Source organism: Artemia franciscana, chromosome 5 (assembly GCF_032884065.1).
Source record: "Artemia franciscana chromosome 5, ASM3288406v1, whole genome shotgun sequence".
NCBI classification, from domain to species: Eukaryota; Metazoa; Arthropoda; class Branchiopoda; order Anostraca; family Artemiidae; genus Artemia; species Artemia franciscana.
The window spans coordinates 42,592,925-42,611,388 of record NC_088867.1 but is presented as its reverse complement, the minus strand read 5'-3'; the positions used below and the strand labels follow the sequence as shown (position 1 = coordinate 42,611,388).

The following is an 18,464-nucleotide window of genomic DNA, read 5'->3' as shown; positions in this document are numbered from 1 at the left end:
TTCGATTCAAAATTACTGTAAAAGAAATGTCTTCAGTGACAGCAATGCCGCGTAGGGGCGCATTCATTCATAAACATGTACAGAGTGCATTTAAAATCAAAGGTTTAAATAATTTCGTGATTTTTGTGTAGCTTCACTCTTTTTCGAAATTCCAGAGTTAAACCTTATACTATAAAGATAAATCTAAGCTGGCATTTCTCAATTAATATTACACAAAAATGTTCATTTTCTAAAGAATTGTTTCAAAATTTCCTTTCAAGTTTCAGTTACTATGGGCAGTGGCTCTCTTTATTAGGCTGCAGCTAATGCGGCAATCATGACTGACTGAACATATATTAAAAAGAATAATAATAATGGAAAAAAATTGTATGGTTTAAACAGCCGTAAAATTATTCTAATTATTTTCTTTTGTAAGAGACAAAATAGAGCTTTTTCTATAAAAGTTCCTCTATTTCCCAATTTCCTAAACGTGTTCTAACAAAGAAAACCGCAATTTTTTTTTTGGATAAAAGAGGCGTGGTAATTACTTCCGTTGTACTGGTATATTAAGAGTAATATTTTGAATTTTCGTAAGTATTATTCAAAGTTACCAATATGATATACCAAGTTCTATTCCTAAATTTTATCGTATTTTTTACAGTTTATAAAACTGCATATGGACAGGGTAAGTCAAACTCTTAAAAAAATTACTACATTAAGAAATGCTTTTCATTGTATTTTTTTAAAATACTTCGGAATAAATAAGAATTTTTTCTATGAAAAAAAATGTCATTTAGGGGGAGGATGGGCTGTGTACAGTTTCAGGTCTGTAAGAAACGACAGAACGCTAAAAGGATATGCTGATTTTGCCATTAAATATGACAAAATTTAGTCATGATTTATGCCCATTTAATGGGAATCACGCATTAAACAATCAACCATAAAATCGCCCACAATTACGCCCATCTAGTGGGGAAATTTCCACTGATATTCTTGGTTAGCTTTTTGGCAATGTGTTTAGCCTAAGGAAAACCTTGTTTATTTTTATTACGGATTCATGAAAAATTTCATATTACTGGTTACTAGATATGTGAATAAGTGATCGTACGCCAATAGGCAAAGGTGGATGGGGATGCTGGCCGATATTTTTACCTGCTATTCACACTTCTTAGTGTGAAGAAGCGAAATGTAGTGAAATATTGTGCAATATTTGGAAAAAATATTGCTCTTGTTCTGTGATAAAATCTTTCGTAAAATCTTACCTTCTTTACTTCTTAAAGTCTTTATTTTACACATCTCCCAATTACTAGAAAGAGTTTGCAGGCAACCCTTCTTAAATAAATTTTTTTAATTTAGCGTATACTTAAGTTTAGTTTTTATAGGTTTCCTTTGTCTCCTTTTTCTCTCCTGTTTTTTCATATGTCTCTTGGTTCTCTAAGACAGCATGGTGAATACCAAATTGAAACACAACACCATATAGTTTCTTCCTAATAATTGATTTCTTTACTTTTCGGAGTCAATTTTTCTTACTGTGTTTCACTATGAATTCCCAGTCCAGTTGGGTTTTTAAATTCCCAATCCCACTGGAGTTGGGGGTAAATTTACCGCCAAAGGACCACGCCCTAGAGAATCAATAACTCGGATTCAGGGTTGCAGTTCATTTGTTTCTTGCGTTTCTATCATTAATCAAACAAAACATAGTATTCAAAAATAAAAAACCATCAAACCTATCATTTAGCACAGTGTATGAGCGTAAGCTAAATAAAGTAAATATGGTATATAGTAGGCTAAACTAAATATTAATAAATAAGGACCCACGCGTCACTATTCTGGTTTTTGATAACAGGAACAGATGGAAATCAAACAGCTCGTCGTAACGAACTGTAGTAAGGAGCGACCCGGCTCAATAGGAAACGAAACTCTAAAAAACGGAATTCTGATGCTAAAAGATACATCAAAAGAATTGAATTTTTATGCTGATTCTAAATATATAAGTTTCATCAAATTTGGTCTTTGTCATCAAAAGTTAAGAGCCTGAGAAAATTTGTCTTATTTTGGAAAATAGGGGGAAGCCCCCCCTAGAATGTCGCAAGAGGGCCCATTCTAACGGAAATGAAACGTTCTAGTGCCCTTTTTAAGTGACCAAAAATTGGAGGGCACCTAAGCCCCCTCCCACGCTCATTTTTTCCCGAAGTCAACGGATCAAAATTTTGAGATAACCATTTTGTTCCGCATAGTCGAAAACCATAATAACTCATACCATAATAACCATAATAACCATAATAACGAAAACCATAATGTCTTTGGGAATGACTTACTCCCCCACAATCCCTGGGGGAGGGGCTCCAAGTTAAAACTTTGACTAGTGTTTACATATAGTAATGGTTATTGGGAAGTGTACAGACGTTTTCAGGGGGATTTTTTGGTTTGGGGGTGGGGTTGAGGGGAGGAGGCTATGTGGGAGGAGCTTATATTGGAGGAATATGTCATGGGGGAAGAAAAATTCAATGAAAAAGGTACAGGATTTTCTAGCATTACTACAAAAAAAAACAATGAAAAAATAAACATGAAAACATTTTTTTCAATTGAAAGTAAGGAGTAGCATTGAAACTTAAAACGAACAGAGATTATTACGCATATGAGGGGCTCTAAGAATACTTTAGCATAAAGAGCGAGGTATTAAGGAGGAGATAAATACCTCGCTCTTTATGCTAGAGTATTTTTTAGTAATTTCAACTATTTATTCTACGTCCTTTCTGATTCAGGGGTCATTCTTCAAGAATTGGGACAAAATTACGATTTAGTGTAAAGAGCGAGGTATTAACGAGGGTACAAAACCCCCTCGTATACATAATAAAAATATAAGAACATAAAAGCTTGTTACGTAAGTTAATTCTTAAGTTGCGTATATTTTTTACTAATAAAAACGTTCGTTAAAAATTAAAAGTTCTAGTTGCCTTTTTAAGTAACCGAAAAATTGGAGGGCAACTAGGCCTCCTTCCCGACCCTTTATGTCTCAAAATCGTCTGATCAAAACTAAGAGAAAGCCATTCTAGTTGCCTTTTTAAGTAACCGAAACATTGGAGGGCAACTAGGCCTCCTTCCCCACCCCTTATTTCTCAAAATCGTCTGATCAAAACTAAGAGAAAGCCATTTAGCCAAAAAGATATTAACATACAAATTTCATTTTAATAATTTATTTGCGGAGAGCCAAAATCAGACATGCATTAATTTAGTTTTTTTAACTGAAAGTAAGGAGCGGCATTATAACTTAAAACGAAAAGAAATTACTCCGTATATGAAATGGGTTGTCCCCTCTGTAATCCCTCGCTCTTTACGCTAAAGTTTGACTCTTTGCCACAATTCTACTTTTTAAAACAATTAAAAGCTTTAGCGTGAAGAGCGAGGGAATGCGGAGGGGACAACCCATTTCATATACGGAGTAATTTCTGTTCGTTTTAAATTTTAATGTCGCTCCTTACTTTCAGTTAGAAAAACTATTTTTTTTTATTTAATCCCATAATAAATTCTAGTATGAAATTGTGAAAACCAGAGTGAAAACTCCTGCAGTGAAAAGTTATTAAAATGTCTAGTAGCTTCTCGGGAAAAATTTCAATAAATGTTTTTTAGCACTTTAAATAAGAAGCAAAATGAAACTATTCTAGCTTCGAAAACGGGGCTTCTTTCGGATCATAATGTAAGGATTAAATAGAAAATTGAATTACTAATCCGAAATTGAAAAAGAAAATACAAAATTCGGTTTTTTCTTCGGTTCAAAAAATTTTCCTGGAAAAGTTTTTTTTAGAATTCTGAATTCAAAATTTTAGTTTTCAGTTTTTTATTGTTTAAAAAAGTACAACTGCGACAAAGAGTCAAACTTCAGTGTAAAGAGCGGAACGTTGAGGAGGGGAAAGCCTCTTTCAAATACAAATAATTTCTGTTCGTTTTAAGCTTTAATGTCGTTCCTTACTTTCAGTTAAAAAAATTTACTTTTTTTATTTAATTTGTACACAAAGCTCGGGGTCACAACTAGACTGAAACAAAATTGATCGATAAGTGGCTTATGTAAGATTAAACATCTTGACATTGCGAATGCAAATAGAGCTTGAGGCCAAGCGTAAAGAGCAAGGCGTTGAAGAGGGAGACCCTCTTTCACATACGAAGTAATTTCTGTTCATTTCAAGTTTTAATGTCGCTCCATACTTTCCGTTAAAAAATTTGTTTTTTATTTAATTTAGCAAAGACGTTACTAGATTAAATTCAAAAAAATTACGGAATACACAATAAACAATGTACACCCATTAAACAAACAAAGATTAAGCAGTAGAGTAAGTTTTTTACTAAGGCTGGCAGCAATGAATTCGTGCAGAGGAAAATCAGGTGGGTGATGGTGAGTATAATAAGCATTGATTCTTTGCTGTTAATAATAAAGTGCATATCCTCTTTCCACTTCCTTCAGCTCCCGTGCCTATCATAGGCGCGTCATATTTTCTTCACTATACTTCCTTTAAAATCTATTTTGGGGAACTATAAATAAATTGAGAGCTAAATAAGACCTTTGAAAACATTTTTTAGTTTTTGAAACATTTCGTTTAGTTTTCAAACAGTTTTTGTTTTAGTTTTCAAAGAAGCACAAATAAAACCTTAGCATTTTGATGGATATGTGTCTAACTTATTTGTGGTACTTTCTGGTCCTTTTAGCTTTGACTCCAATATTTATTGTAGTTTCTGTTGTTTTTGTTATCATACTTTCAATAATGTTATATTTTATCTTTCAGTGTTTTATCTTTTTTTTTTTTTATTGAACTAACTTATTGTCAATTTTTCAATGGACTTTTTATTTCAGTCCCGTCAGACGAAACGATAAAAACGGAGTGTATACTGTTTTGTGAGGACCGGAAAAATATCCGCTTTCCCACACGACACAAGACTTGAACTCCCGTAGCCCCTCCCCCATGAAAAGCTTTTTCTAAAGATTTAAGATTGACCCCCAGGCTGTGAGACCAAATAGGATGTGTTTCCAAAGCAAATTTTTGTCACTATTTACTGAAACTTGCTATCCGTAAGCAACGTCAACAATGTAAAATACTTGCTTCCTCTAGGTATCAGCCTCCGTTGCAAAAAATCACGTGATTATTTTCAGAGCTGAAGTTTAGTGATTTGCTGAGAGTAAAAAACAATTTCTAGTTATCCAACATAAGATTTCTGCTCGTTTCGGCTTCGGTATAGCTCTACAGTTTGAAAAAAAAAACTTCACTTTATTAGCTGAATCCTTACAAAAAAACGTCAATTCACACAGAAGTTTCCTTCCAAATGGTAACCTAAATGTGGGTTTCTAAATTGAAAAGACCTTAAATCTAATATATTTATTTAGCATAAATTATATCCAAAATTATAAACCGTTAGTCCAAAAAAAAAAAATACAACTCCTCTTCAACCTTTTCAAGAAGAAAGAATACCCAAAAGACCTTTATGACCTTTTCAAGCAATTTTTTCAAACCTTTGTTTTCTCCCCTGAGGAAAATTCGAAAATATTTCTTTAAAAATAACTTCTGCAACTCCAATGTTTAGTTTCTGAGACAATTTACTTCTCACAAATGACGGTGGATACCCTGTGCCACCTTTTGGCGCTAGTAAACTATATGTTTGCGTAGTAAACGATTATGATGTTTGCACCAGTGAACACATGTGTGTCTGGCGAAAAGTTCTCTAATACATAATCGTAAAACATGACTACTTTTCTCTCGAAAAACCCAGCTTGATCGCGCGAGAACCTCCTCTGCAAGAAAAATGGATATGACTTTTCGCTGCAAAAAGCTTCTACCGCTCAATTCGATCATCCCACTTTACAAGTTTTGCATCAGAACGATCACCGAGTATGGATGCCCATTGCATATTGGTGCTCCAAAAACGTTGTTGGCATTATTCAAAGATCCGCAATCACTTCAAAAGATCCCTAATAGGGTATATTCAGTCAATCCCCATGACTCTTTCCAGTCTGTTAGTGGAAGGCTTGATCTTATTTTGTTTTTTCACGATATTCTGCCAAATCAATTTTTCTTCTTTAGTTGTATCCTTTCATCAATCATTTTGTTATTTGTACAACAAAATATAGAATTGATGCTATCATCAAATATGTGCTTTGGAATTAGGAATTTCTAGAATTAGTTCGGGGACGAGAGGTAAATGTTGTTCAAACTATTTCAAAAAAGAAAGAGGATGTACTAAAGATGCTTTGTTGCTGAAAAAATTTCGTTTTTTATTTAATTTAATCTTGGGTCTTCTTTTCAATTAAAGATTTTGTCTTTTAGGATGCTCAATCACACTGTCTAAGGATCTACCTGAAAACCCACCACTAATATACTCATCAGCAAATAAGCTGCTTCTTCCTAAAGTTGTCAATTCAAACCGCGTTCTTAGCCTCCAGTCTAAAGAATCTATACAACTAACTTGCCCTGGAACTGGTAACTACCTAACGTTCACTAAAACCCCAACGGCAACAATATCTTGCGTCTCCGGTCTGAAATTTAAACACCTCAATAAAGAGTATTCATTTCCTACTCTGACATGTCTAAGAGGAATAAAAGAAGATATGAAAGAAGATGGAAAATGCGGAAACGATAAGATGAGCACAATGGTACTTATTGGTTGGAATACCGAGGGTACATTCAAAGAGCAAATAAGAGTATGTTTCAATAAGATTGATTCTGAACCTTTATATACTTCAGCAATTATTAATGGGACTGGTCTTGCTGCGCAAGATGCTGGTGGATCACGGCCAAGTTTCAAAGAAGGTTATCACTATGGTTACTATCGCGATGTCTCAATGAACGAAGCTTATGCTCAAACAAACCAAGAAACAGTTTTTAATACCACATTTGGAAGTGCATTAGCACAGAAATACCTTGATACTTCTAAGCAATTGTATCTAGCGAGAGGACATTTAATAGCAAACAGTGATTTTGTCTGGGATCCAATGCAAGATGCAACTTTCTACTATATGAATGCCGCGCCTCAATACCAAGTTATAAATAATGGAAACTGGAAATCTATTGAATCTGCTGTAAGAGACCTCGCAATTAAACTGAAAACTGATCTTCAGGTAAGATTTAAAATAAATTTGGCTTGATTTTCATTAAAAACAGAAAGCAAATAACTTATGAATTATTTGATGAAGAAAAACATTTTCTTACTAATATATTATACCAAGGGTTCACAAAATCACCGAATTATTATATTCATAATAATTTTGGGAGGGGAAAGGATTTTTTCTCCAAATTTTTCATGAAGATACAAAGCAAGGCATTTTTCAAAACCATGAATTTTGCTTTTTCAATAATTTTCAACAAAAATACCAAAACGAGGAATTTTCCAAATCTAGGAAGGGTATTTTCACCTCCCCAGCTTGCGATCATGTGCTACATAGCAGTGGTGTGCATAACTCTTTGTTATGCAAACCTATTTTGACCCAATATTTCTCTCTTATGACCATTTTTGAAAATATATAAGTTTGTATTTTTCCCGTGATGGAAGGTTAGGCTCCGGTATCAAACCAGGCGTCATACAAAGTCGATAGAGGGATGTTTCAGAGGTTTTCCCGTTCCACCAGTTCCTATCAATCATTTAAATTTGCAGACGTAATTTCCGCCCCACCAAAAAAGGTTTATTGTCAAATAAGCTATCAAAAGGCTATCTTTTATCTTGAACCATCAAAGAACTTAAGTAACTTAAATTTGTATGTTCATAAACACTGCTTATTCCATACATCTGTCGGAAAACAGCTCATTAGCATCCCTAATCTTTTTTCCTCGTTAGAAGAAATTATAATCAAGCCTTGATCTAACCTTATAAATAATTCCATGCCGAGTTAATTTATAGGAAACAGCCTGAGATATTACTGTGCCCTATATCACCATTTTGCAACTGAAGTACTCGAAAAAGCAGCTCTGATGCAGGAAAAATCACTATTCTTAACTGAATTAGCCTTTTTTTTTTAAGGCAGGGCCAGGTGAAGAGTTTTCCTTGGTGAGAGTATTGCTAAACATTCCTCTAAATAATTCAGCCACTAAACTATAAGACATACAACCAACTCATTTGTATTTCAAAACGGGTACATATAAGAGAATCAAAAAGCAAAATTTAAATTCGTTAAATTTCATTTCAAACCATATTCTAAAATAAAATCATGCCTGAACATTGATAGTCAAACGAAATTATGGGGAGGGGAGCCCCACCACAGAAGATAGCTTTAGCATGTAACGATCAGGAAATTTAGTTTTTTTTTGTTTTTTTTTTTACGAAAATAGCTTTAACCGGAGCAGGACATAACAAAATGTCGAATAAACTACAATATGAAAAAGATTTTCCGCATCACTGAAAAAGGATGTCGCTTCTGAAAGTCGTGTAAGCATAAAGCGTAAATCTATAAGCCAACTTAAAAATGATCTAACAATGGTGCTATTTTTTTAAATTTAAATAATGTTCCAAAACGTTAGGCTTAAAGTTAAACGGAAACAATAAAGCATTATCTGTCATTTATGTTATATGAAAATTCAATCTTCAAAATTGGGCTGAGCTGGGCTGGAGGTCAACTAAACGCTTAATTCTGAAATTGCATAAAAGTCAAATGCGAAAAGTAAAAATAAAAGTGAAACGAAAATACTTGAATTAAAGGGATTTAGAATCAATCAATCAATCAATTTATTAATACTAAAGAAAACTATTACAAAAGTAAATCAATTAATAGGCCCAAGAAGCTATGCTTGTAATGGGCCACAGAGAACAAAAAAAAAACACTTATAAAATATATACAAAAAAAAAAAAAAAAAAAAAAAAAAAAACACTGGAACAGGACAAGATTTTAAAAGAAGAGAAGTGACATACAAATTGGGATAGAATTAAAAGAGAGACAAAAATTATTTAACTGGAAAGACCCGAAGAAATAATGCATTTGCAGAAAGAAAAAGAGGGACATCCAAAGGGATGGAGTTCCATAATAGAATTGTCTGATATACAGGAGACCTCTGAGCGGCTGTAGAGGATCGTTTTGGTAAAATAAATCGTCGAGCATAACCAAGTACAAACATTTATTTTATATAATCAGTCATATTATATAATAAGTAATGTTGGTAGCTAAATAAAACCCATTTATGGGAAAACTGTTTGTTTGTATATATTAATATAACAAAGCTGTAAAACTAAATATCATTCGTATATGTCTCACCCATCTTTTGATATGGTACTATAGAAAAATGAAAGTGTTTTTATTTCAAAAACTTACATCCCCCTACGTTAAACTAGTTGAAATCAGTTGAAAGTTCTTAAGCCGAACTGACCAGACATGACAATAAACAACCAAGAGAGATAAAACTCTACAAAAAGAAAACTTCAAACGAGACGACGGCCAGTAGAATTGAAAGACTAAAACAACGTGGATATTTCGCCTGTATCCAAACAAGGCCTCTTCAGCACAAGATAGAAAATTAAAAGAAAACTAATCTAGAAACAAATAAAAACCACCACCAATAATAATAAATACAATTGTCGCTACTTATACTCACTTATACGCTACTTATACTTGCTCTTTGATTCTCATTGAAGTAACTCAAATAGCTGTTTTTCCCTACGTGGATAAGTAGCGAAAATTGTATTTATTATTATTGGTGGTGGTTTTTATTTGTTTCTAGATTAGTTTTCTTTTAATTTTCTATCTTGTGCTGAAGAGGCCTTGTTTGGATACAGGCGAAATATCCACGTTGTTTTAGTCTTTCAATTCTACTGGCCGTCGTCTCGTTTGAAGTTTTCTTTTTGTAGAGTTTTATCTCTCTTGGTTGTTTATAGTTGAAATCAGATACAGGTCAAGTCAATTGTAATACCATTATTTTTCAAGAATGAAGTAAATTCTTTCTTTTGCTAATTGAGCCGAAGCATGTTGACTTTACTAAACTTTTCTATTTTATTTTCGCACTTAATTATAAGACCCGAACTTGTTGGCGGCTGATAATGCGAAATTACTTTATCTTCTCCATTATAAGAGTGCAAATAGTTTTTTTCTTCTTTTTAATTGACTTACCTGAAGTCCTGTCTGTCCTTTATCGGGGCCTCTTCTTTCACCAGTCTATTGATATAACTCCTGTATGCGCTTCTATCTTCTGCCAGGCGGAAAAGGCACGATAGGCTAAACGACGAGAAGCTGGCCTTTCATCACTTTGGGAACGCCCTCTAAGTAAAGAACTATGTACCTGGTTTTAAACAAATTATTTTCGGGGGACGAGTATTTTCCATGCGTTGTATGTGTTCTAGCTATCTAAGCTGCTGCATGTTTTATTCTGTCAAGGGTCGTTAGTTTGACCTTAAAATTACGGAAAAGCTTGCTGTTGGAGATCCTATTCTGATACCAGAAATACGTTTTAGTGACTTTGTTTCAAAGACAGCAAGATGGTACTGATCATCTATTTTAGTATTGAAGATTCACAGCCATTAATGGCGATACGGGTGATAAGTGAGCTGAATAGCCTTACTTTAAGTGTCGTTGTTAAGCTTTGTTCCTACAGATGGGCACCAGACTTTTAGTTGGAATCCGCAAGTGCCAGATGTCTCTTGATATCCTTGGAGTGGTACTGTCGGGGGGGGGGAGTAAGCCACCAATGTAGGCGAGTCTTTCTACCCACTCTATATTATCACCTTCAAGCTGAAGGCTGGAGTTTACCTGAGAACTTTTTTTACGTGAGCAGCTTATGGCTATCATTTTCGAGGCGTTGATGATCATCCCAAAGACTTTGATGGTCGTCTGGAAACTGTCGGCTTGGGATTGAAGATCATGGAGAAAATTAGGGTTATATCATCGGCAATACTGAATGGACTGTAGTTAAAAAGAGATTGAAGAGTTCCAATGATAGTATGCAACCTTGTACAAAATCGGTCGACGTTTCAAAGCTTTCGGTAAGGCTTTCTCCGGTCATAACACGGCTTCTGAACTCTGTGCACAGGTCCCTAATTAGGGAGAAAAAATTAAAAGGAATTCCAAAGGGAAAAAATGTACCATAGGCCTTCTCTCCAGAGGAGGTCTAAGGCCAGTTTGAGATCTACACAGTAGGGGTAGATACTGCGGTCTCGTTCAAGATATTTTTCCATGATCTGATGGGCTGCGAAAATCTGATTGACTGTCGATCTATTTGGTTTTAAACCAACTTTGTGCTCAGGGATGACTGCTGAGCATACTGCTCGGATGCGCCTTAGCATGACTTTTGTCAGTATTTTAGCGGCATGGCTAGTCAGACAGATAGGTCGTTATTTGCCAGAGACTATTTTTGAGTTTTTCTCATAGAGAGGGACTCTCGTGGCTTTACACCATGGTGTGGGTAAGCGACTTAATTCCAAGGCAAATGTGGTGATTTTATGATAAAGACAACAAGGGGTCCCCGCAATTGACTTTCAGAAGTTCTGGCTATATTCTCTCACTGCCAGCAGGTGGCTGTGGTGGCTGCAGGTGGTTTGTTGGCCTTCAGATCTCTGATGGCTGCTTCTATTTCCGAGCATGGAGAGAGGGGGTGGAGCTCGGATGAATAGTGATTACAGGAAACTACATAGCACAGTCGGAAAAGGAGGGTGGCCAAATTTAGACTATTCAGCCTAAAAACTATCCTTAGAGTAATTTCATTTGAAAAAATACTTCATTTGAAAAAACTCTAATCGGTTTTCTGATCAATCTGGAAATTCCCTCTTCCACGGAAATTCTTTCTCGGAAATCAGACCACGCTAAAAAAATTTCCCCGAACAATTCTTCCGGGACATTTCAACATGCAAGATTGATTTGGCAAAGAGAAAGTAAGACAAGTAAAAATAGTTACGTATAAGAATTCTGTCAAACCCCACAGTGAAAAATTCCCCTGGAAATTTCTCTCACCAAAGAAAATTATCCCCATAGAAATCCACCCAAAGCACAAAATCCCACCCCTCCTCTCGAAAAATGTCTATGTAGTTCAAAATAACAAATACAATACATAAAAAGCGGGCAAATCTTATAACTAAAAAACCGAGAGGATGAGGGGGGGGGTCAAGATATCTCAAAAGGCATTGTTTTGGGCCTTTCAACTATGCTGACAAAAATGGCTATCTCACTATTGGCTATCAGAACTATTTTGGGCGTAGGAGGATGGCTAGTTGCCCTCCGATCTTTTTGGTCACTTAAGAAGGGTACTACAACTTTTAATTTCCGATCAAATGAGCCCCTTCTGAATGTTCTGAGACTATTCGTTCGGTACTATCACCCCTGGGTAAAAGCAAAAAAAAGAAAAAGAAAAACAAACAAACACACATACGTTATCTGTCTTTTGGAAAAAAAATACAAAATTCCACAGATTTTTGTAGAAATGAGCTTGAAACATCTACAGTAGGGTTCTCAGATACGCTGAACTTGATAATGTGATTTTTATCAAAATTCTTTGACTTTTAGAAGGTGTTTCCCCCCTTTTTTCTAAAATCGGGTAAATTTTCTCAGGCTCATAACCTTTTATGGGTAACAGTAAGCTTAATGAATCTTGTATATTTGGAATTGTTATAATAAGACCATTCTTTTAATGTATCTATTGATATCAAAATTCTGTTTTTTAGAGTTTTGATTACAATTGAGCCGTGTCACTCCTTACTTGCAGTTCGTTACCACGAAGTGTTTGATAAATTAGCATTTCCAAAATTATAGTTTCAGTAAATCTAACCTGCTGTGTTATACGGCTAAAAGGTCAATATTTCATGGATATTTTAATCGGGGGTGAGGGGACTTTATAATTTTTTATTGGGGGGGGGGGGGGGGGGGTAAGCGCTGCGACTTTTTTCTTTTTATTCCGGTTGAGTAACATGTTTCGCTGCTAGTTCAACATCGGTGTGCAACGGCAATGAGTTGAGACATTTGAAAATGGATAGCGGATATAGTTGCAGAGCAACTGTCAATTGGATATAAGGAATGTGGGGAAGTACATTCGCATGGCGATGTGTCGCCAAATTTTTCGGAGAATGCAGGATAAGGGGAGATGGGATGAACAGATGAGTGTACTAGGAGTAGTTGTTGTTCCTTGCAATTTTTCTTTCATGTTTTCGCTTTGTTTTCCTGTTTTCAGCCACGACCCATGTGCCTCTAAGTCAGAAAGAATATCAATTTTGAGCAGCAAACCCGCCATAAGCGGTGAAGATTATTGCACTGCTGAGGAGTTCATCTTTGCTTTAGCTTCTTTGAACATAGTATCATCGCCTATACTAGGGTACGTAACTAATATGATGGAGGCCATGTCTTCGAGTATCTCTGATGAAAGGTTTTCATGGTAAACTTCTGCAAGAAATAGTACAAAAAAATCAGGTAATCATTTCTGCAAAAAGTAGTTGAGATAACGAGGTAGATTCCTGAAAATTCTGTATACAACAGATCAACGAGGTAGATTCCAGAAAATTCTGTATACAACAAATCAACGAGGTAGATCTGTATACAACAGATCCACGATATATCTAAGCTTTTCAAAGGTCCTTCTATATGAATCCCTCAGTTGCCAAACTGACTAAGTCTCAGTTCTGTTTGAGATTGTTTTGCAGCAAAACACTCGCTACATTCATACAAACACAATTAAAAGATAACGGTAGAATAAAACAACATATTTTGGCTTTTGAAGGCCAAATAACCTTTTAGAAGTCAATTTGACTGAATTCCATATCAAGTGAATAACCAACACCCACATATCATGGACATTTTTAACTTCAGATTATCCGTAGTTTAACAAAAAAGTGGAACAGCGACTTTTTGCTAACTCGGATATGTTTCAGCTAGGCTTACGCAGCTTTTGGGAAATAATCTGTACCTCAAAATATTGGATAGAAGGGTGTTTTTAAGCTCCTACTTCAACAGGTTGTGAAAGGCCTGTGAAAAAGCTTGAACAAAAAAAGTTAGACCTAATCTGCAGATAAGAAGAGCATTGCTTGCTAAGAATTGGCCGGACAGATCAGACTTACAGCAGGTTTCTTCAAAAAACAAGTGAAATTGCTTGATCATCTAGACAGAAGAACATAACCAAAATATATCTATTTGCTCTAACAATAATAGTTTATTATAAACAAAAAAGCCAGAACCAGTGCAAAAATAGTTGACAATGCAAACACACACATAAATTGACGGCAATAAAATATATATGTTATTGCATATATAAGGATCGAGACAAAAAAAGGGCACTGCATAGAAGGAATATTGACAATGTACTAAAAATATATATGTTATTGTATATATAGGGATCAAGACAAAACAGGGCACTGCACAAAAGGAATATTGACAATATACTTAAAATATATATGTTATTGCACATATAGGGACCAAGACAAAATAGGGCACTGCACAGAAGGAATATTGACAATATACTAAAAATAGATGTGTTATTGCATATATAGGGATCAAGACAAAACACGGCACTGCATAGAAGGAATATTGACAATATACTAAAAATATATATGTTATTGCATAATTACAGATCAAGACAAAAAAGGGCACTGCATAGGAGGAATATTGACCATATACTAAAAATAAACGACGACTTTCAATGTTGGTTGATAGCCAAGAAAACTTCACAACCTTATAATACTCCCAAAAAGAGAAAGAAAAGGAGCGAATTTGTTCCCTATCTCGCTATGTCCCCCCCTAGCCATCACTTCCTACAGGTGCAAAGGATTTTGCACTTCCTACAAGTGGTAAATGGTAATAGTTAGGAGCTAGAATAGCATTTTTCAAGATTAGGAAATGCTTTCCCAACTGAATTCAAATAGTTTCTAGAGTCGTTCAATCAACAGCAGTCTATAGAGCTTACTAGCGAGCATTTCTAATTGTATTTTATATTCACTGATAATTCTCAAATAAGATGTATTCCATTCTCCATTGTTGTAAATTTTGTTTAGTATTTTCAAAACAAGCCTTCATTTCATAAATCTGCATACAAGGTTCAAACATCGATCCAGTTGCATATTTTTGCATGGAAGGGGAGGGGGGGGGGGTAATATATAAATGTCACTAGAAGTTTAGCTATTTTTAGCTGAAAATTTTTTAGCTTGAAAATAAGTTTAGCAAAAAATTTAGATTTTTGCACACTAAATTGGTTCAAATTCAGCGATAGCAGTCACTCTCAAAAAATATTAAACAAGAATGGATTTTATTTCTTGCGAAGAAAAAGAGTAAACTTTTCTAATTAAGTTGTCGAATAATACTATCATGCCAACCCCTAATCACCCCGATTACCAAAAGTCCCCAATTGGAGCGCTGGCCTCTATAGTCTTCCCATTCTTAATATATTGATAAGAGATGTATAGTTATAATATTATCTTTTAGGTAATCACTGGCCCGTTTGACGTTTTATCGCTTCCTGGACCATCGGGAAAACCTAAGTCAGTTTACCTAACAAGAGATTCAAATTGCAATCAATATATACCTGTTCCCAAATTTTTCTGGAAGGTGATCCATGATCCAAGCACCAAAAAGGCTTTGGCTATAATCAGCATTAACAATCCTTTTCTGACAACGCTGCCTAACAATTATATTTTATGTAAGGATGTCTGCAGTTCTATTTCTTGGATTCCAAAAGATAGCCTTAAGAGCTTGTCATCATCTGGATACATTTACTGTTGCAGCGTTGATGACCTTCGTAAATCTATACCCGACATACCAAATATTGGCAACGTCGCCTTGCTGACATAATTAAGAATTTAATGTCAAGTTCTTTCAGATTTGGGGAAAGGTCTCACTGTGGAATTTGTACTTTTATGTAGGTAGTGGTTATACCTTATCTAGATGTCTTTTTTCTTCTGAATAAATTTATATATATACATAAAGGCGCCTTAGCTTTACGATCGCATTCTAATATAATCTATAAGTAGAAATGGTAAATTGCTCTGTGTCAATCAGCAGCAAGGGAGAGTAACAAGTACTTTTTTTCTAGGAGGGATTACAACTTGAAATTTGTTTTTAGACTATTTTTCCAGGAAAAAGACCCTCTCCCACTTCCTCTGTATGGAGATATGTATTCGTACATTTTATTCTAAAAACAATTCTTTCTATTACCGTATTCTAAGGTTTTTTACACCATACATTTTTGAAAATATTTATAAATATTATTTGATTTGGCTTTGTTATAATTGGATCAAATACCTGACCCTGTTGCCAAATAAGAGAAAACCAGTTGTTACACTCCTGTCACAAAATACAGACTATTTACCAGACAGGACATAGAAAGTGTTTGACAAGCATCAGCATCGGTAATATAAAATGTATTCTAACTCAGTTATATTTTGACTCATATATGTAAAAGTCTTGCCCGAATTAGTAAACGAAATTGTGTTGGTAAACACTGATATCGACATTGAAAATGACTTCTGAGTATTTGAATTGGTACAGTAGAAATTTAAACAACCATATATATCTTCAAAAAGTAGGAAAAGTAGGAAAAGTAGGTACAGTAGAGCCGCGGTTATCCGAGGTAATATGGACCTATAGTACTTTGGATAAACATGATCTTGGATTAAACGGAATCTATAAACAATCAAGAAGGAAATATGCGGTGAAATGATTTAAACTCAACCGAATCTGTTAGATAAGCGTCTATTTTTGTATTATAAATAAAAAATGATAAAATTTAGCAATATAACTTGATAAACAATGATAGCGATACCGCACTACACAGTGCCTTACACAAAGAGAGTTATATTTTAGTTTACAGTACCCTCAACACCACAAAGTATTAAATTTTTATTTAAACAAAGCAGGCCTAATACAACTTTTAATGGAATATATTTTCCCATCTAACCAACAATAGGCATTGCTATAAATAGTGAATAGAAGTTCTATTATATTTCCAGCCTTAACAAAATGAAGAAAGGATAATCTCGTATCGTTGCTTTTCTTTTCAATTTTGGGAAACTAAAGAAATCAAACAATTCACTTACATCGCCCTTTTATGTCCTCCATAGCGATCTACTTCCTTGCACACGGTGCTAAGCTTATCCCCCCCCCCCCATCTATAGAATCGCGCAGCCACAGAAAAAGTATGAAAAACAAAAATAACGAAGAAAAGAAGAGATATTGGAACATTTTAATAATATTCCAAAATATAGACAGAATATGTGGTATAGAACATTCTATAGTATCTGTTTTTACATTTTTTTTTTTTTTTTTCTTTCTGAGGGCTGAGTTATCATATCAGGGTAAGATAAATGTTAGCAATGATGGGATAATATCAAACTCGAAGGCAAGCTTTTTAGACATTTCAAAATGTTTCAACAAAACAGATATGTACAAATTTTGATTCGATATCACAGGGGTTAGAGGGCCGGATAACAGAAAAAGAACCGAGAGGGAGGCTGATCACCAGTAGGTAGCTCTCTGCCTTTATAAGGACACTAGAACTGCGGATTTCCAACCGAATTAGCCCCCTCTCAAGTTTCTAAGATAGCTCCTTCTATTTGAAGCACATGGGAAACATTTTTTGGCACTTTTGTGGACTTTCTTGGGCTGTATTATGAGAGGGAAGTAATTGTTTTTTATTTTCCTTTTACACTGGGGTCCCCTTAGCCCAAGGTCTGATTTAAGTTCCACGCCAATAGAAGAAACTCAGCCCATTTAAGAGTCTCCTTTGTCAGAGAAGACACCAATCCTTTGAATAATTATTTGTTCATTAGTCTCCACAGCCAGGCCCGTGTTGGCCCAGCCGGACACATGGCTGCCACGATGCGCCCTACTTTTGTAAAGTAATCGCGCCCTTTCTTTCAAAAAAACAACATTTTTTGAAATATCAAATGAAAAACTATAATTTTTCACTGTCAACAAACCATTTTTGCGAAAGGACGCCTACGGATGGGTGTTATGTACGTGCTACTTGAGGTATTCGCTCTTTATTTTCCTTGAATTAACGGGAAAACAAAGGGAGGTGACTACCATTTCCATAGTAAGTTGGCAGCCAATTAGGCTGTGCCGTCAGAATCTTGGTTTGAACTACTTAGCAATAGCTTGGCACTCTTGAGTAATATGTGTGGACAAACAAAAAGGCGGCCATGTACTCTAAACGGTTGTAGCGCCACTGTCGACCATCTAATTCCCCATAATTTTAGTGAGGCAGTTGTCCGCTGGCAGACTGGGGGCTACGAGTGCAAGTGAGGTAGATTTTAAATGAACTCCTTCGACTCCCCCTACTGTTCAAGTGTCACGTCTATTATTTGTGCTGTCTCATAGCTAGTCAACTGCCGGTCAGTGTCCACGCACATAGTAGAGTGTAAAGCTATGATCCTCAAAAGGAGTAGTGGACTCGTTTTGTTCAAGTGTTTTACTTTTAACCTTCTTCAGTCATCGTCCAAGATGAATGGTTTATGATGACGATGATTGTCGCCCTTCTAGAGGGGTTAAACTCACTTGATGGGTGTTTACGCTCTTTTCCATTACTCATTTTTGTTGCTATTTCTTTCATTATATTATT

The 18,464-nt window shown here is 35.2% G+C and overlaps 1 protein-coding gene across 1 annotated transcript; it reads left to right on the top strand.

Annotated features, from left to right (window-relative positions):
- The first annotated feature begins 527 nt into the window (after positions 1 to 527).
- LOC136027441 (uncharacterized) lies at positions 528 to 15,831 on the top strand. The gene is made up of 3 exons (XM_065704722.1): positions 528 to 664; positions 6,291 to 7,081; positions 15,332 to 15,831. Exons 1-3 carry the CDS (start codon positions 595 to 597, stop codon positions 15,695 to 15,697), a joined length of 1,227 nt encoding a protein of 408 aa, XP_065560794.1. The 5' UTR covers positions 528 to 594; the 3' UTR covers positions 15,698 to 15,831.
- The last annotated feature ends 2,633 nt before the right edge of the window (positions 15,832 to 18,464 follow it).

Bases quoted from the DNA above. Each gene is read 5' to 3' on its own strand.
- LOC136027441 (XM_065704722.1), top strand. From the start codon at position 595: ATGATATACCAAGTTCTATTCCTAAATTTTATCGTATTTTTTACAGTT. The intron at 665-6,290 runs GTAAGTCAAACT...TTTGTCTTTTAG, and splicing joins TAAAACTGCATATGGACAGG to GATGCTCAATCACACTGTCT. The intron at 7,082-15,331 runs GTAAGATTTAAA...ATTATCTTTTAG, and splicing joins AACTGAAAACTGATCTTCAG to GTAATCACTGGCCCGTTTGA.